This window comes from Tachysurus fulvidraco, chromosome 24 (assembly GCF_022655615.1).
Source record: "Tachysurus fulvidraco isolate hzauxx_2018 chromosome 24, HZAU_PFXX_2.0, whole genome shotgun sequence".
Lineage (NCBI taxonomy): Eukaryota > Metazoa > Chordata > Actinopteri > Siluriformes > Bagridae > Tachysurus > Tachysurus fulvidraco.
This window is the reverse complement of record NC_062541.1, coordinates 1,383,400-1,403,399: the sequence shown is the minus strand read 5'-3', so window position 1 is coordinate 1,403,399 and position 20,000 is coordinate 1,383,400. Positions and strand designations below refer to the sequence as shown.

The 20,000-nt window shown below is 43.8% G+C and overlaps 2 protein-coding genes across 8 annotated transcripts in view; one reads left to right on the top strand and one right to left on the bottom strand.

The window, feature by feature from the left end:
* The window catches only part of cpsf1 (cleavage and polyadenylation specific factor 1), a 29,899-nt gene extending 29,162 nt beyond the window's left edge, over window positions 1-737 (top strand). For all 4 annotated transcript variants that reach the window (XM_027157496.2, XM_047807798.1, XM_047807799.1 and 1 more), the window contains exons 37-38: window positions 256-394; window positions 478-737. In XM_027157496.2, coding sequence (XP_027013297.1) covers window positions 256-394; window positions 478-525 — 187 coding nt within the window. In that variant the 3' untranslated portion in view covers window positions 526-737. The remainder of the gene's footprint in view (window positions 1-255; window positions 395-477) is intronic.
* Window positions 738-3,954: 3,217 nt separating this feature from the next.
* Window positions 3,955-20,000, bottom strand: part of adck5 (aarF domain containing kinase 5) — an 18,307-nt gene continuing 2,261 nt past the window's right edge. For 2 of the 4 annotated variants that reach the window (XM_047807814.1, XM_047807816.1), the window contains 13 exons: window positions 19,782-19,928; window positions 19,280-19,355; window positions 18,535-18,735; window positions 17,548-17,688; window positions 16,641-16,754; window positions 16,344-16,475; window positions 16,055-16,138; window positions 15,877-15,958; window positions 15,496-15,574; window positions 15,275-15,366; window positions 10,350-10,602; window positions 9,761-9,877; window positions 3,955-7,662 (listed from right to left, as the gene is read on the bottom strand). In XM_047807814.1, coding sequence (XP_047663770.1) covers window positions 7,560-7,662; window positions 9,761-9,877; window positions 10,350-10,602; window positions 15,275-15,366; window positions 15,496-15,574; window positions 15,877-15,958; window positions 16,055-16,138; window positions 16,344-16,475; window positions 16,641-16,754; window positions 17,548-17,688; window positions 18,535-18,735; window positions 19,280-19,355; window positions 19,782-19,928 — 1,621 coding nt within the window. In that variant the 3' untranslated portion in view covers window positions 3,955-7,559. The remainder of the gene's footprint in view (window positions 7,663-9,760; window positions 9,878-10,349; window positions 10,603-15,274; window positions 15,367-15,495; window positions 15,575-15,876; window positions 15,959-16,054; window positions 16,139-16,343; window positions 16,476-16,640; window positions 16,755-17,547; window positions 17,689-18,534; window positions 18,736-19,279; window positions 19,356-19,781; window positions 19,929-20,000) is intronic. The other 2 variants (XM_047807815.1, XM_047807817.1) reach the window with 2 other exon arrangements.

The window sequence follows — 20,000 nt, the reverse complement described above, 5'->3', positions numbered from 1 at the left end:
CTCACTCACTCTCATGCACACACACACACACACACACTCACTCTCGCTCAGGTCACTCTCACTCATACACACTCTCACTCACTCTCATGCACACACACACACACACACTCACTCAGGTCACTCTCACTCACTCAAACACACACACACTCAGGCACTCTTTTCTCTGACTCAGCTCTCCTCTGTTTATGGTCTCATTACTGTTTATCTTAACATGCTGATGAGGCACTTATACTCACGTGTGTGTGTGTGTGTTAGGATGCTGCACACCGACCGACGTACTCTACAGAACGCAGTGCGGAACATTCTGGATGGAGAGTTGCTGAATAAATACCTGTATCTGAGCACGATGGAGCGCAGCGAGTTGGCCAAGAAGATCGGCACCACAGCCGACATCGTGAGTCTCATCACACAATAAATACAAAGTCTCTCTGCTCTTATCGTTTTACCTTCATTTCATTTTCTACTTCTCCCTTGTAGATTTTGGAGGATCTTCTGGAGATCGATCAAGTCACAGCTCATTTCTGAGTCCCCTGCTTCTCTCTCTCACACACACACACACACACACACACACACACACACACACACACACACACACACACGGCGTGTAGTTCCAGAGCAGTGGATATACGCCACCTTTTCTTTATGTTTAATCCGATTTATGTTGATAAACGTGTCAGTCACGTGTTCTGTAGAATATTTTGTATGCAAAAAGATGTGAATTAAAACTCTTTTCAGGATTCAGACTCAGACCTCTGATTTACCAGGAAACGCTCTTTAAAAATGAACAGAATTTAAATTCATGTAAATGGGGGCAATTACTTATGGGCAAAATGTAGAGGTGTTTCTCTAGTGCACATAGTGTCCTCTATCTAGGGCTCAGTGAGTGGTAGATAGATTCATAACTTAGTAACCTGGGGCCAGTTTTAAGTTTAATCTGGGTCAAAATCATCCGGATTTGGAAATCCCATTTTTTTCTATTCAGGTAATCCGTCTTACTTTTATGCCGCTTTTTCAAAACAACATTGGATTGTTTCACCCTGATCCACACACACCGTTTTCAAGATGACCAAATCCGGATTACCGGTGCTCTAAATGGGACAACGTATCACAACGTGGGCTACCAGCTATGTAAAGAACAGGTAGAAGAGTCAAAACCCAAAAATAACAAACATCCCACTCATTCACTCATTATCTACAGCTTATCCGAACTTCTCGGGTCACAGGGAGCCTGTGCCTATCTCAGGCGTCATCAGGCATCGAGGCAGGATACACCCTGGACGGAGTGCCAACCCATCACAGGGCACACACACTCTCATTCACTCACACACACACACACACTACGGACAATTTTCCAAAGATGCCAATCAACCTACCATGCATGTCTTTGGACCGGGGGAGGAAACCGGAGTACCCGGAGGAAACCCCCGAGGCACGGGGAGAACATGCAAACTCCACACACACAAGGTGGAGGCGGAGGCGGGAATCGAACCCCAACCCTGGAGGTGTGAGGCGAACGTACTAACCACTAAACCACCGTGCCCCCAAACATCCCACTTCCATTCATAATTTCTTTTATGTCCCCTCATCTGAGTCATAAAAGAATAAATAAATATACATTAACAAATACATTGTGGATATTTTGAAAACGTCTTAAAAAAATAATAAAATGGCTAAAATGTCCGATAGTTAACAAAATAAAGAATGTTCAGGGTTCTTTTTCATCCGAGGACAAGAGAGCAGCATCTCCAAGCTCTGCTTTTAGGAGGCGGATCTGAAGCTTTGTTTTGGTTTGCTGCAGTTTGCTGCCAGGAATATCTGTGCTTCTGCTCTTTCAGTCTCTCATATTAGAAATAATTCATAGGCATCGTCGTTATTATTCGGCGAACGAAGCTACAAGCCTCTTTTCTGAGCTCCTGTGACTGCTGACTCTACCAGTGAGGATCCAGGTTGTTTTTCAATAATATTGCTGAGATCCAGAATGAAGGTTTCCTCTGCATTAGGACGAACTGGCTCACTTTCCTCTACAATCGTAGGCTCACCATCCTCTACAACACCTTTAATCCCGTGCAGAGCTTTAGAGTTCTCACCTCCAATAATGTCCAGAATCACATCTGTGTATTCACCTTTCTTAAAAGGTTTGTTGCCTGTTTGGGTGTTTTTCGCGTTTTGGTGGAAGAGGATACCGTCAAAGGGTGTACGTTGAGCGTGCACTACCACTGGAGCAATACACCACTGAATAACTGTATGCTCGCTTTCGCTTTGGGAATGCTGATATTAAGTACATTGTACATTGTCAGGACAAAACTTCAACGGAGAACCCGAAGGAGTCACAGTCTGTCTGTGGAAGAACAGGTCCTCATTGGTCTGTGCTTATATGCATCTGGGACTTTCTACCAAGTAGTTGGTGACAATATAGGAGTGGAAAAATCAACTGTGAGTGATGTAGTGAAAGCTGTGTCAATTGCATTGGCCAGCCTGGCCAATCAGTTTGTTTCACTTCAAAAGGATGTCCAGATTTCCCAGACCAAGCACAATTTTTCTCTTTTGGGGAACATGCCCAATACTATCGGGGTTATTGACTGCACTCGTGTGCATATCCAAGCACCTCATGAGAAGGATTGGGAGTACATCAACCGAAAGTGGAGGCGCAGCATCAACATCCAACTTGTGGGCGACACTGACCTCATCATCACAAACTGTTGTGAAGTGGCCTGGGTCTGTTCATGATGCACGTATCCTGAGAGAGAGTGCTTTATACAGAGAGCTCCAAACCAACCGACCGGATGGCATAATATCAGGAGACAGTGCCTATCCACTCCTACCATGGCTGATGACTCCTTTTCTTGCAGCAACCACACCTGTGCAGGCACGCTTCAACACCGCTCATTGCAAAACAAGATGTGCAATTGAGCGTTTAAATGGAGTTCTGAAGAGACGCTTTGCATGCCTTAACTTGCGAGTGGAACCACAGGGAGCATGCAACATAATACTAGCGTGTATCGTCCTGCACAACATCGCTACCAGGTGCAATGTCCCTCTCTGTGATGATGTTTATGATGCACCTGAGCCTGTTGAAGAACCAGACCTACCTCTGGCATTCTGTCCGAACGAGGGCCTGACTGGACGTATAGTAAAGGATGCAATTGTTAGACATTATTTTTGACAGGCTCATGTCTGATGATTGTTTCTTTTAAATTAATATACGGTGATGAATGACAGAAAAATGGAAGATATTATTTGTGTTTGTAATTTAAATCTGTTTGGGAGATTATTTCATTATTTCATTATTTTTACTTCACTATACTGAATAGCTTCATTGGTAGCCTATGTCTGCTATATCTACTTTATCACTGTTACAACGGTTACACAAGTCTGCAAAATATTATATACACTAAATGATACAAATTTATTATTTGACCCATTTTAAAGTTTTACTACATTTTCCTCCTGGAATCCACCTTGTAATGCTCCCCCTTTTGGGATCGGGATAATCCTGTTTTCTTGGATCAAAGTTATCCGAATCCTACTGACAAGTTTTGGACAACACAAGCTGAAGGTTTGATCCAGATTAAAACTAGGATTGGATTCCGTAATCTAATCGGATTTCAGATTCCTTCTTTCCCTTTTGAACAACTCATTTTCAGATTTTGATCCAACCAAAATCCGGTCAGCTTACCTTTAAACAACTGGCCGCTGGACACTTTAAGATCAGTTTGTTTTTTTTGCTGAATAAATGTTTCCTCATCCCGCCATCAGAGCAGGAAAAAGGAGAAGAATCAAACTGAGGAGGAGAAAAAGAATAAGGTGCTGCAGTGTTGAGTCTGTGTTGCAGTGTTGAGTCAGTGCTGCGGTGTTGAGTCAGTGCCCGCGGTGTTGAGTCCGTGCCATTTTTATTCACCATTTCTCCCAGTTTTAATCTCCACAGCTCACTGGTAGCAGTTACAGGATTCAGAATGAACATCAACTTTCCTTTTTTTAATAAATCATTTATACATTAAACACAAACGACTGCTTCATGTCACTGCTGTCAGTGTCACAGGGTTTACATTCAAATTCAACATTAAAGTCAAACAGTAATAAATGTTACATGATGGAAGTGAGGCGAGACGGTTGTCACGTCCCACAGGTGAGTGAGAGGGTCGTCACGTCCCACAGGTGAGTGAGAGGGTCGTCACGTCCCACAGGTGAGTGAGAGGGTCGTCACGTCCCACAGGTGAGTGAGACGGTCGTCTCATCCCACAGGTGAGTCGAGACGGTCGTCACGTCCAACAGGTGTGTGAGACGGTCGTCATGTCCCACAGGTGAGTGAGACGGTCTTCACGTCCCACAGGTGAGTGAGACGGTCGTCACGTCCCACAGGTTAGTGAGACGGCCCTCACGTCCCACAGGTGAGTGAGACGGTCATCACGTCCCACAGGTGAGTGAGACGGTCATCACGTCCCACAAGAACTTCTTCTGCACTCAGACGATCCAGAGATTTGTGTTCGATTCATTACAATATGGCACTTGGGATAACCGAGTTAAACTCAGATTAACTACAGATTACAATTTTAAACTTTAAAGCTTTGTAATTATTTAAAAATAATCTGTTTCTTCACTTCGCTGCACGACTGCAGGGTCTTTTACGATGCTGTGCGTATGTTTTCACCCCCTTCAACCGTTACAACCGGGAACTGAAATGAATTGAGCTGCGATTTTATTTCAGAAATCTACACAAAACATCCCATAATACTCAACCGATATGATTTATAAAACGGAATTATGTAAATGTTCTGATTTGTATAAGTATTGGCCCCCATTGCCATGAAACCGTTGGGACTCTAGTTACTTTCAGGGGTCACGCGATTAAAGAGTCATGTGACCTGCTGAGAACGGCGCCAGGATGAAGAGCAGCCAAACAAGTGTGGGACAAATTTTAGGAATAGATTTTATTATTATTATTATTATTATTATTATTATTATTATTATTATTATTATATATTATTAACACACATATTTTCGATCAGCAGTCAACACGGTCAGAACACGTGCATCCTTACAGTCTTAGTTTAACCATAAGGGAGACGATGTGTCCCTTAGTGACCTCACTGATCAGCCAGTCAATGCCCCTGAAGTGTGTGGAGCACAAAAGGGTTCAATGTAGAATAGAAGAGGTAGAAAATACTCTGTGCCCATGTCCGAGTAAAGCATTAGGACCTGAAGCATTAGAGAGACTCTCAGACTTTGCCATCAGTAAACTGTAATTTAGGACAGCGTTAGCAAAATAATTGCATCTCGTCTCCAACACGTCTCTAGTGGAGGTCACTCGACTTATGTCTCAGGTGTTAACAGAATCAGAGCTTATGAAGGTACTGTGAATGTTAATAGTACATACTTTAATAACCTTTATATTATACTGTAATTACGGTCTCACACGCGCCAGCAAAGAGTCATGAGCTTTGTGCGGAAGAAGGAAGAAACTGTAAGCATTTACATTTACAGCATTTAGCAGACGCCCTTATATCCAGAGCGACTGACATTTGATCTCATTTTTATACAACTTAGCAATTGAGGGTTAAGGGCCTTGCTCAGGGGCAAAGCAGTGGCAGCTTGGTGGACATAGGAATCAAACTCACACCCTTCCGTTTGGTAGTCCAACACCTTAACCACTAGGCTACCACAGGCCCCAAGCGAACACATGAAGATTTTGTCCGATCAGCTGTTGGATACAGTGGAAGGGCCAACAGTAAAGATAATGTATTAGATGATAAGGGGCCAACAGTCCAGATAATGTATTAGATGATAAGGGGCCAACAGTCCAGATAATGTATTAGATGATAAGGGGCCAACAGTACAGATAATGTACAGTATTAGATGATAAGGGGCCAACAGTAAAGATAATGTATTAGATGATAAGGGGCCAACAGTAAAGATAATGTATTAGATGATAAGGGGCCAACAGTAAAGATAATGTATTAGATGATAAGGGGCCAACAGTCCAGATAATGTATTAGATGATAAGGGGCCAACAGTCCAGATAATGTATTAGATGATAAGGGGCCAACAGTCAGATCATGATTTGATGGCCTTTTATTGGAATACAGAAATGCTCTGGCTTTCCTACACCTTACTTGTTCTAATCAAACAGTGAGAAGTAACTTGGACAGGTCAGCAATCTGGGAGCGAGATACTGATGTTAGGATAAAAGTCATCCCTGAGTAATTCCCATGCAGAGACCAGGTGAGAACAGAGCTGCCCTAAGAGAGAGGAGACGTGGAACTGTTGTGGAAAATAAGGGCATTAGGTAAAAGATTGTAGAAAAAAGCAGCAAGATATCAGAAGAAATTTACAGCATGACCCCTTTCCTTTTTGTGAGGACGTGATGGTCCAGCGGTCAAGGTGCTGGGTTCCTAATCAGAAGATCGGGGTTCAAGCTCACAAGCTGCTGAGACATCTATGTTGGGTTCTTGAGCAAGGTTCTTAACCTCACCTGCTCCAGGGGCGCCGCACGATGGCTGACCCTGTGCTCTGACCCCAGGCTCATAATAGCCTGGGATATGTGAAAATTGTGGGGAAGTCGTGACCTAATGGTTAGAGTTTGACTCCTCACGCTAAGGTTGTGGGTTCGAGTCTCGGACCGGCTATACCACGACTGAGGTGCCCTTGAATAAGGTATGTCATGTCATTTGTCACATTTACATTTACAGCATTTAGCAGACGCCCTTATATCTAGAGCAACTTACATTTTTATACAACTGAGCAATTGAGGGTTAAGGGCCTTACTTAGGGGCCCAGCGGTGGCAGTCTGGTGGACGTACGTATCTTTTGTAAGAGTTATTAGAGCTCTCAAAGGGGGAAATTGTGTTTTATTAAATTTTATTACTAGTATATTAATCATGTGGAAGCCAAATCAACTTTACGTTAGTCGTGTGGTTCCTGTCTCACAGGAAAGGGAAGGGGAAGTAACTCAGGATATCATCTGTCTCTGTCCCATTTGTCCCATTGTTAAAGTCCCACTTGTTCATGATTCACTTCAAGGTCTGAGACAAGAAGGAAAGCCAAGTGTAAGGGCTGAACTTTGCTCTGATAACTCAGTGTGTTGTGCTGATAGCACGGCTGTCGTCTCCTTCCATGCTTTTATCGTCACCTGAGTGTTTTGTTTCTATCTGAAGGAAAAATGTGTAGAATTACAATAAATTACAACTTTAGTCAGACTGAATGTCTGACGTTCATCGTGTCTCTACAATAAAGACGACTGCACCAGGAAAAGTCTTATTATTATGATTATTATTATTATTATTATTATTATTATTATTATTATTATTATTATTATTATAAAGTATTAGATTACATCGCTGTCCTCGTGGCTAAAGCACAGACTGTCTGCATAGTGGAGGATTTAATTACAAAAAGGGGGAAACAGATGTGAAAACCAGGACACAGGAAGTGAACAAGAGGAAACAAACAAAAAAAAGTCAAACAGGATGAGAGACGGCGAGAGGACAGAGGTGAGAGTTTACACTTCTGCTGCTGGGAGAGTGTAAAATGTAATAAAATAAAGACTAAAGCTGAGTTTTTGGTTATTTGAGGTACTGATAAACGTCTGGATGGAGAGAGATGAAACCACAGAAGGACAGAAGCTGCAGAACACAGCGTGTCAAACTCCTCATCATCATCTCTGACCTGTAACACACACACACACACACACACACACACACACACACACACACACACACTTCCCTAAGAATGTGGTGTCCATACAAGTAACACTGCTGTACACAAGTCTTCCTGAGTCCAGTCTAAACTCTGCTTAGGTCTCTGTGTAACTGTGTGTAACTGTGTGTAACCCTGTGTAACTGTGTGTAACCCTGTGTAACTGTGTGTAACTGTGTGTAACCCTGTGTAACTGTGTGTAACTGTGTGTAACACTGTAACTCTGTGTAACTTTGTGTAACTGTGTAACCCTGTGTAACTCGGTGTAACTGTGTGCAACTCGGTGTAACTCGGTGTAACTGTGTAACTGTGTGTAACCCTGTGTAACTGTGTGTAACCCTGTGTAACTGTGTGTAACCCTGTGTAACCCTGTGTAACCCTGTGTAACTGTGTAACTGTGTGTAACTGTGTGTAACCCTGTGTAACTGTGTGTAACACTGTAACTCTGTGTAACTTTGTGTAACTGTGTAACCCTGTGTAACTCTGTGTAACACTGTGTAATTGTAACTCTGTGTAACTCGGGGTAACTGTGTGTAACTCGGGGTAACTGTGTGCAACTCGGTGTAACTCGGTGTAACTGTGTGTAACTCGGTGTAACTGTGTGTAACTCGGTGTAACTGTGTGTAACTCGGTGTAACTGTAACTCGGTGTAACTGTAACTCGGTGTAACTGTAACTCGGTGTAACTGTAACTCGGTGTAACTGTAACTCGGTGTAACTGTGTGTAACTCGGTGTAACTGTGTGTAACTCGGTGTAACTGTGTGTAACTGTGTGTAACTCGGTGTAACTGTGTGTAATTCGGTGTAACTGTGTAACTCGGTGTAACTCGGTGTAACTGTGTGCAACTCGGTGTAACTGTGTGCAACTCGGTGTAACTGTGTGCAACTCGGTGTAACTCGGTGTAACTGTGTGTAACTCGGTGTAACTCGGTGTAACTGTGTGTAACTCGGTGTAACTGTAACTCGGTGTAACTGTGTGTAACTCGGTGTAACTCGGTGTAACTCGGTGTAACTCGGTGTAACTGTGTGTAACTCGGTGTAACTGTGTAACTGTAACTCGGTGTAACTGTGTAACTGTAACTCGGTGTAACTGTGTGTAACTCGGTGTAACGGTGTAACTGTGTGCAACTCGGTGTAACTGTGTGCAACTCGGTGTAACTGTGTGCAACTCGGTGTAACTGTGTGCAACTCGGTGTAACTGTGTGCAACTCGGTGTAACTGTAACTCGGTGTAACTGTGTAACTGTAACTCGGTGTAACTCTGTGTAACGGTGTAACTCTGTGTAACCGTAACTCGGTGTAACTGTGTGTAACTGTGTGTAACTCGGTGTAACTGTGTGTAACTCGGTGTAACTGTGTGTAACTCGGTGTAACTGTGTGTAACTGTGTGTAATTCGGTGTAACTGTGTGTAATTCGGTGTAACTGTGTAACTCGGTGTAACTCGGTGTAACTGTGTGCAACTCGGTGTAACTGTGTGCAACTCGGTGTAACTGTGTGCAACTCGGTGTAACTCGGTGTAACTGTGTAACTGTGTGTAACTCGGTGTAACTCGGTGTAACTCGGTGTAACTGTGTGTAATTCGGTGCAACTGTGTGTAATTCGGTGCAACTGTGTGTAATTCGGTGCAACTGTGTGTAATTCGGTGTAACTGTGTGTAACTGTGTGTAACTCGGTGTAACTGTGTGTAACTCGGTGTAACTGTGTGTAACTCGGTGTAACTGTGTGTAATTCGGTGTAACTCGGTGTAACTCGGTGTAACTGTGTGCAACCCGGTGTAACTGTGTGCAACCCGGTGTAACTGTGTGCAACCCGGTGTAACTGTGTGCAACTCGGTGTAACTGTGTGCAACTCGGTGTAACTGTGTGCAACTCGGTGTAACTGTAACTCGGTGTAACTCTGTGTAACGGTGTAACTCTGTGTAACCGTAACTCGGTGTAACTGTAACTCGGTGTAACTGTGTAACTGTGTAACTCGGTGTAACGCGGTGTAACTGTGTAACTCGGTGTAACAATCTGCTTTATTTTTCTCTGAACTTTAATCTTTAATATAAAACATTCAGTAAAATTCACCTTAAAGCACATTCAAATTTCACGTCCTCCCAGAAACCCCAAATCCAGCGCAACACAGTGACCCGGGGCAGAAGCCTCAACTCGTCTGCTCTGGTTTTACCCCAACCTCGCACGGCACTGAAACAGACACGCGCACACAGACAGACGCACACACAGACACGCGCACACACAGACACGCGCACACAGACAGACGCACACACAGACACGCGCACACACAGACACGCGCACACAGAGACGCGCACACACAGACACGCGCACACAGACAGACGCACACAGAGACGCACACAGAGACAGACGCACACAGACGCACACAGACAGACGCACACAGACAGACGCACACAGACAGACGCACACAGACAGACAGACACACAGACAGACAGACACACAGACACGCATACACAGACACACACAGTTTACCTGTGTATTAGCTGCTGTGACACCAAATTTCCCCCAAGGGATTAATAAAGTACTCTACTGAACTCAACACTACTGAACTCAACACTACTGAACTCAACACTACTCTACTTCTCTAAACTCTACACTACTGAACTCTACAGTTTAGCGTATATGGAGTATGTTATGTTCTCACCTCTTGGCCATCAGGCTGTAGCGGTCCACCGGAGCTCCGAGTGCCACGTTGATGCTGCGCACAGTGTTAATATTGCGGAAGACGAGCATCATGGGCCGAGGCAGAGCTTTCAGCACCTCCATGATGGTGTCGAAGCGCTGAGCGGCCATACTGCGCATGTACGACGTCTCCTCACGGCTCAGGATGTTCCCCAGACCCAGCTCACGCATGTCGATCGGCCGCTGAAGGAGCATCTCACAGAACAGGAAATAGTCTGATACACACGGGAGAGTCAGGCTAGAAAATATATCACATTAACACTGTAAAGTAGTGAGTGTTCAGCTTGTGTAACAGTGTAAAGTAGTGAGTGTTCAGCTTGTATAACAGTGTAAAGTAGTGAGTGTTCAGCTTGTATAACAGTGTAAAGTAGTGAGTGTTCAGCTTGTATAACAGTGTAAAGTAGTGAGTGTATAACAGTGTACAGTAGTGAGTGTATAACAGTGTACAGTAGTGAGTGTTCAGCTTGTATAACAGTGTAAAGTAGTGAGTGTTCAGTTTGTATAACGGTGTAAAGTAGTGCGTGTATAACAGTGTAAAGTAGTGAGTGTATAACAGTGTACAGTAGTGAGTGTTCAGCTTGTATAACAGTGTACAGTAGTGAGTGTATAACAGTGTAAAGTAGTGAGTGTATAAGTGTACAGTAGTGAGTGTATAACAGTGTACAGTAGTGAGTGTATAACAATGTACAGTAGTGAGTGTATAACAGTGTAAAGTAGTGAGTGTTCAGCTTGTATAACAGTGTACAGTAGTGTGTGTATAACAGTGTACAGTAGTGAGTGTATAACAGTGTACAGTAGTGAGTGTATAACAGTGTACAGTAGTGAGTGTTCAGCTTGTATAACAGTGTACAGTAGTGAGTGTATAACAGTGTACAGTAGTGAGTGTATAACAGTGTAAAGTAGTGAGTGTTCAGCTTGTGTAACAGTGTACAGTTGTGAGTGTATAACAGTGTAAAGTAGTGAGTGTATAACAGTGTACAGTAGTGAGTGTTCAGCTTGTATAACAGTGTACAGTAGTGAGTGTATAACAGTGTAAAGTAGTGAGTGTATAACAGTGTACAGTAGTGAGTGTATAACAGTGTAAAGTAGTGAGTGTATAACAGTGTAAAGTAGTGAGTGTATAACAGTGTACAGTAGTGAGTGTATAACAGTGTACAGTAGTGAGTGTATAACAGTGTACAGTAGTGAGTGTATAACAGTGTAAAGTAGTGAGTGTATAACAGTGTAAAGTAGTGAGTGTATAACAGTGTAAAGTAGTGAGTGTATAACAGTGTAAAGTAGTGAGTGTATAAGTGTACAGTAGTGAGTGTATAACAGTGTACAGTAGGGAGTGTATAACAGTGTACAGTAGTGAGTGTATAACAGTGTAAAGTAGTGAGTGTATAACAGTGTACAGTAGTGAGTGTATAAGTGTACAGTAGTGAGTGTATAACAGTGTAAAGTAGTGAGTGTATAACAGTGTAAAGTAGTGAGTGTATAACAGTGTACAGTAGTGAGTGTATAACAGTGTACAGTAGTGAGTGTATAACAGTGTAAAGTAGTGAGTGTATAACAGTGTAAAGTAGTGAGTGTATAACAGTGTACAGTAGTGAGTGTATAAGTGTACAGTAGTGAGTGTATAACAGTGTAAAGTAGTGAGTGTATAACAGTGTACAGTAGTGAGTGTATAAGTGTACAGTAGTGAGTGTATAACAGTGTAAAGTAGTGAGTGTATAACAGTGTAAAGTAGTGAGTGTATAACAGTGTACAGTAGTGAGTGTTCAGCTTGTATAACAGTGTACAGTAGTGAGTGTATAACAGTGTACAGTAGTGAGTGTATAACAGTGTAAAGTAGTGAGTGTTCAGCTTGTATAACGGTGTAAAGTAGTGAGTGTATAACAGTGTACAGTAGTGAGTGTATAACAGTGTACAGTAGTGAGTGTATAACAGTGTACAGTAGTGAGTGTATAACAGTGTAAAGTAGTGAGTGTATAACAGTGTACAGTAGTGAGTGTATAACAGTGTACAGTAGTGAGTGTTCAGCTTGTATAACGGTGTAAAGTAGTGAGTGTATAACAGTGTACAGTAGTGAGTGTATAACAGTGTAAAGTAGTGAGTGTATAACAGTGTAAAGTAGTGAGTGTATAACAGTGTAAAGTAGTGAGTGTTCAGCTTGTATAACAGTGTACAGTAGTGAGTGTATAACAGTGTAAAGTAGTGAGTGTATAACAGTGTAAAGTAGTGAGTGTATAACAGTGTAAAGTAGTGAGTGTATAACAGTGTAAATTAGTGAGTGTATAACAGTGTACAGTAGTGAGTGTATAACAGTGTAAAGTAGTGAGTGTATAACAGTGTACAGTAGTGAGTGTATAACAGTGTACAGTAGTGAGTGTATAACAGTGTACAGTAGTGAGTGTATAACAGTGTACAGTAGTGAGTGTATAAGTGTACAGTAGTGAGTGTATAAGTGTACAGTAGTGAGTGTATAACAGTGTAAAGTAGTGAGTGTATAACAGTGTAAAGTAGTGAGTGTATAACAGTGTACAGTAGTGAGTGTATAACAGTGTACAGTAGTGAGTGTATAACAGTGTAAAGTAGTGAGTGTATAACAGTGTAAAGTAGTGAGTGTATAACAGTGTACAGTAGTGAGTGTATAAGTGTACAGTAGTGAGTGTATAAGTGTACAGTAGTGAGTGTATAACAGTGTAAAGTAGTGAGTGTATAACAGTGTAAAGTAGTGAGTGTATAACAGTGTACAGTAGTGAGTGTATAAGTGTACAGTAGTGAGTGTATAACAGTGTAAAGTAGTGAGTGTATAACAGTGTAAAGTAGTGAGTGTATAACAGTGTACAGTAGTGAGTGTATAAGTGTACAGTAGTGAGTGTATAACAGTGTACAGTAGTGAGTGTATAACAGTGTAAAGTAGTGAGTGTTCAGCTTGTATAACGGTGTAAAGTAGTGAGTGTATAACGGTGTAAAGTAGTGAGTGTATAACAGTGTACAGTAGTGAGTGTATAACAGTGTACAGTAGTGAGTGTATAACAGTGTAAAGTAGTGAGTGTATAACAGTGTACAGTAGTGAGTGTATAACAGTGTACAGTAGTGAGTGTTCAGCTTGTATAACGGTGTAAAGTAGTGAGTGTATAACAGTGTACAGTAGTGAGTGTATAACAGTGTAAAGTAGTGAGTGTATAACAGTGTAAAGTAGTGAGTGTATAACAGTGTAAAGTAGTGAGTGTTCAGCTTGTATAACAGTGTACAGTAGTGAGTGTATAACAGTGTAAAGTAGTGAGTGTATAACAGTGTACAGTAGTGAGTGTATAACAGTGTAAAGTAGTGAGTGTATAACAGTGTAAAGTAGTGAGTGTATAACAGTGTAAAGTAGTGAGTGTATAACAGTGTACAGTAGTGAGTGTATAACAGTGTAAAGTAGTGAGTGTATAACAGTGTAAAGTAGTGAGTGTATAAGTGTACAGTAGTGAGTGTATAACAGTGTACAGTAGTGAGTGTATAACAGTGTAAAGTAGTGAGTGTATAACAGTGTACAGTAGTGAGTGTATAACAGTGTACAGTAGTGAGTGTATAACAGTGTAAAGTAGTGAGTGTATAACAGTGTACAGTAGTGAGTGTATAACAGTGTACAGTAGTGAGTGTATAACAGTGTAAAGTAGTGAGTGTATAACAGTGTAAAGTAGTGAGTGTATAACAGTGTACAGTAGTGAGTGTATAAGTGTACAGTAGTGAGTGTATAACAGTGTAAAGTAGTGAGTGTATAACAGTGTAAAGTAGTGAGTGTATAACAGTGTACAGTAGTGAGTGTATAAGTGTACAGTAGTGAGTGTATAACAGTGTACAGTAGTGAGTGTATAACAGTGTAAAGTAGTGAGTGTTCAGCTTGTATAACGGTGTAAAGTAGTGAGTGTATAACAGTGTACAGTAGTGAGTGTATAACAGTGTACAGTAGTGAGTGTATAACAGTGTACAGTAGTGAGTGTATAACAGTGTAAAGTAGTGAGTGTATAACAGTGTACAGTAGTGAGTGTATAACAGTGTACAGTAGTGAGTGTTCAGCTTGTATAACGGTGTAAAGTAGTGAGTGTATAACAGTGTACAGTAGTGAGTGTATAACAGTGTAAAGTAGTGAGTGTATAACAGTGTAAAGTAGTGAGTGTATAACAGTGTAAAGTAGTGAGTGTTCAGCTTGTATAACAGTGTACAGTAGTGAGTGTATAACAGTGTAAAGTAGTGAGTGTATAACAGTGTACAGTAGTGAGTGTATAACAGTGTAAAGTAGTGAGTGTTCAGCTTGTATAACATTTGCTACTCAACACATTAATGTCTAAACCGCTGGACACAAAAGTAAATACACCCCTAAGTGTAAATGTCCACATTGGACCCAAAGTGTCAGTATTTTGCCCTAACACTCTTGGACATGGAGATCACCAGAACATCACAGGTCCCCACTGGACTCTCCTCCATGACGACATCACAGAGCTGGTGGATGTTAGAGACCTTGTGCTCCTCCACCTTCTGTTTGAGGATATCCCACAGATGCTCAACAGGGTTTAGGTCTGGAGACATGCTTGGCTGTCCATCACCTTCACCCTCAGCATCTTTAACAAGGCAGTGGTGGTGTTGGAGGTGTTTGGGGTAGTTATCATGTTGGATTACTGCCCTGTGGCCCAGGTATGTTCATGGTTCCCTTAACGATCTGTAGCTCCTCATACAGCCCCAGGCCATGTAACACTAACGAGTCACATGACACCGGGGACAGAAAACGACCCAATATGCACATTTACACCGAGGGGTGCACTTACTTCTGTCAGATACTTTATCTAAATGTTCAACATTTTGCTAGTTAAATAATTAAACACTTCAATCAGTGAATGTACTACTGTTCAAGCCGACCTTTGACCCCGAGGTTGTTGGCGTATGTCTTCATGGCGTCTTCGTCTCTGAGGACGATGGAGCGCCACAGCTGGCACAGAGCGGCTCGGTCACTGAAACACACACACACACACACACACACACACACACACACACACACACACACAGGAAACAGAGCTGAACACAACGTGCGCATTACTGATGAGCCCCTCATGAATATTAATGAGCTTGTGGGTGGTTACCTTTTGCTGAGGCTTTCATAAAGTCCATGATCTAAGAGAACAAGTTCTGCTTTTTTATCAGGACCTCTTCTCACCAACACTGTCACACACACACACACACACACACACACACACACACACACAATTATATATATAATGACCAATCAAATCTCTCCACTGTCGTGTATTCCTGTCATTATGGGGACATTTGGTTTTCACACACACACACACACACACACACTCACTCACACACTCTCACACGCACACACTCTCACACACACACACTCTCTCACACACACACTCTCTCACACGCACACTCTCTCACACGCACACTCTCTCACACGCACTCTCTCACACGCACTCTCTCACACGCACACACACACTCTCTCACACAGCTCGTACCATTTCCAGGATGAGGGTCTGCGTGTATGAAGCCAGTGTAAAATATCTGTTCTGCAAAAGTCCTGATGAATTTATCTGCAGTCTGAGGAGCAGAAAGATTATTAGTAGTTATTAGTAGTTATTAGTAGTTATTAGTAGTCATTAATACTGACACTGAACTGAAGTGTGTGTTACTCACGTCTTTTAAACTCAGGCCCAGTCTCTTGATCTCCTCGACGTTGTTGATTTTACAGCCGTCACAGAACTGGGCAGTGAGGACGCGCTGGTGTCAGGAGCAGAGCTCAGGATCAGTGTGTGTCTGTTTATTACACTTCATACTGACTTCATACTGACTTATTACAAAGTGTTTATATATAAATACTATAAATAAAAAGTGCTGTAGTAGAAGAGAAATAAAACAGTGTGTGTGTGCTGTTAATAACTCCATGTAGTAACCACATGACTGACTCCCAGTGTAATCTCTCTACCTTACTGGTCAGGTCCCAGAACACTTTGGGTACGACCACAAATTTAAAGTGCTTGAGCTCTTCAGCACATCGCTCTGAGTTCCTGCCCTCGTTCTCGAAATCCAGCTCCTGCGCCAACGTTCCCTTCAGGTCCTGAAACACACACACACACACACACACACACACACACACACACACACACACACACACACACACACACACACACACAAAGGTGACCAGAGATGATGGAGCTCCTAGTTTACCTTCTCCATCCCTGTACAGTGTCACTAAAAACAGGTGTGTGTGTGTGATACAGACCTTTAGGACCCAGCGGAAACCGAAGCTTGGGTGCATAAGCTTCACTATATCCAGCAGGATCTCCAGCGTCCTGATGTCTCCGTCGAAGCGATCCCTGAGATCGATGTACTGCACCTGCACACAACGCCAACGCCAAGGTCATTAACACGCTCGCTCCTTACGTCATTAACACACACTCGCTCCTTACGTCATTAACACGCTCGCTCCTTACGTCATTAACACGCTCGCTCCTTACGTCATTAACACACACTCGCTCCTTACGTCATTAACACACACTCGCTCCTTACGTCATTAACACGCTCGCTCCTTACGTCATTAACACGCTCGCTCCTTACGTCATTAACACGCTCGCTCCTTACGTCATTAACACGCTCGCTCCTTACGTCATTAACACGCTCGCTCCTTACGTCATTAACACGCTCGCTCCTTACGTCATTAACACGCTCGCTCCTTAAGTCATTAACACACACTCGCTCCTTAAGTCATTAACACACACTCGCTCCTTAAGTCATTAACACACACTCGCTCCTTAAGTCATTAACACACACTCGCTCCTTAAGTCATTAACACACACTCGCTCCTTACGTTATGGAAATGTTTCTTTATCATCACTGCAGGCAGACACACACAGACACACACACACACACACACACACACATACACACACACACAGACAGACACACACAGACAGACACACACAGACACACAGACACACAGGCACACAGACACACACAGACACACAGACACACAGACACACACAGACACACACACACACAGACACAGACAGACACAGACACAAACAGACACACCACTGCTGAAGAGACTACTAACAACTTTAGGTGCTTCACCTCTGACACATTCCTCATCATCATCATCATCTTCATCACCACAGGGCCGATCTGCTCACCTTCACAGCCACAGGCGTCCCGTCATGTAGCTCTGCTTTGTGCACTTGAGCTAAACTCGCAGCTGCCACGGGCTCGTAGTCAAACGTCTTAAACAGTTTATCTGGAGTGGAACTGAAGTCCTCTAGGAATAAAGCGTCTACCTACAACACACAATACACACACACAGAGACACACACACACATTGTAACACACACACACACCAACACAAACACACAGACACAACAACACACACATACCAACACACACACACATTGAAACACACACACACCAACACAAACACACAGACACAACAACACACACATACCAACACACACACACACACATTGACACACACACACACACACACACACACACACACAGACACACACACACACACACAGACCAACACACACACACACACCCCAACACACACACACACACCAACACACACACCCACCCAACACACACACACACACACATTGAGACACACACACCCCAACACACACACACACATTGAGACACACACACACCCCGACCAACACACCAACACACACACACCCCCCAACACACACACCCCAACACACACACACCCCCAACACACCAACACACACACACACACACACCCAACACACACACAAACACACCCAACACACACACACCCAACACACACACACCCAACACACACACACCCAACACACACACACACCCAACACACACACACCCCGACACCAACACACCAACACACACACACCCCGACACCAACACACACACACCAACACACCACACTACAGATACACACTGCAGATACACACTACAGATACACACTACAGATACACACTACAGATACACACTACAGATACACACTGCAGATACACACTACAGATACACACTACAGATACACACTACAGATACACACTACAGATACACACTACAGATACACACTACAGATACACACTGCAGATACACACTACAGATACACACTACAGATACACACTACAGATACACACCTCTTTGTAGCGGCGGTTCAGTGCTTTATCCTCCAGGACCTGCAGTGTGTGTATGTACTCAGGAGGGAGGAGGTGATTAAAGGAGCACAGGCCCTGTCCCAGTTTAATGTACACCCCCCCGTTCCTCACTGCTCCCTCCACTATGCTGTCTGCCGCCCGCTGGTGACACGCGGACATGGCTGCCTTGAACTCCGGCCATTCCTGCAGACAGAAGACCATGGACTCAGGGACTGACACTTGCACTCTCTCGCCCTCTTCCTTGCTATCTCGCACACTTGCTATCTCGCACACTTGGTCTCTCGCACTTGTTCGCTTTCTAACGTTCTCTCACAGGCACTCGCTTGCTTTCCGACTTTCTCACACGTACTCACTCGCACACACATGCTCACACAGACTCACGCACTGACCCTCGTGCACTTACCCACTGACCCTCGCGCACTTACCCAATGACCCTCGTGCACTTACCCAATGACCCTCGTGCACTTACCCACTGACCCTCGTGCACTTACCCAATGACCCTCGTGCACTTACCCACTGACCCTCGCGCACTTACCCACTCACCCTCGCGCACTTACCCACTCACCCTCGCGCACTTACCCACTCACCCTCGCGCACTTACCCACTCACCCTCGCGCACTTACCCACTCACCCTCGCGCACTTACCCACTCACCCTCGCATGGACTAGAAGAAGAAGAAGAAGGACATAATAAACACTGAGCATGTCCAGTATAACCTCAGACGTACTTCATCCATGCCACGAAGAACAACGTTGGATGTCCACCAATAATCCACCGAAATCAGACATCCGATATATAAAGATCTGTGGAACATCAGACATAATCAGAATTATAAGCAGATTTCTTCCTGATTCTCTCACACACGTGCTCACACGCGCTCTCACACGCGCTCTCACACGCGCGCTCACACACACGCTCACACGCGCTCTCACACGCGCTCTCACACGCGCGCTCACTCACGCGCGCTCACACACACGTGCTCACACACACTCTCTCACACGCGCGCTCACTCACGCGCGCTCACACACACTCTCTCACGCGCGCTCTCACACACGCGCGCTCTCACACACGCGCGCTCTCACACACGCGCGCTCTCACACACGCGCGCTCTCACACACGCGCGCTCTCACACACGCGCGCTCTCACACACTCGCTCTCACACACGCGCGCTCTCACACACACACGCACTCACACGTACTCACATGCTGACAGTAAAAATGGCAGCTCACCTGCAGAAGCGTCTTGTTCCCTCCACTAATATTCTCATCTTCCTCCTTTCTTTGGGGTCAGAGAGACCATAGCGCACACTGACCACCGCAGGAACACCCACTGACACACCAATCAGCAGCTTCCTCACTGGTTGGAGACTCCGCCCACTCCAATAGAAATAACAAAATTTAACAACTCTATTCACACAGAGTCACACTGTCAGTCTGTCTGTCTGTTCA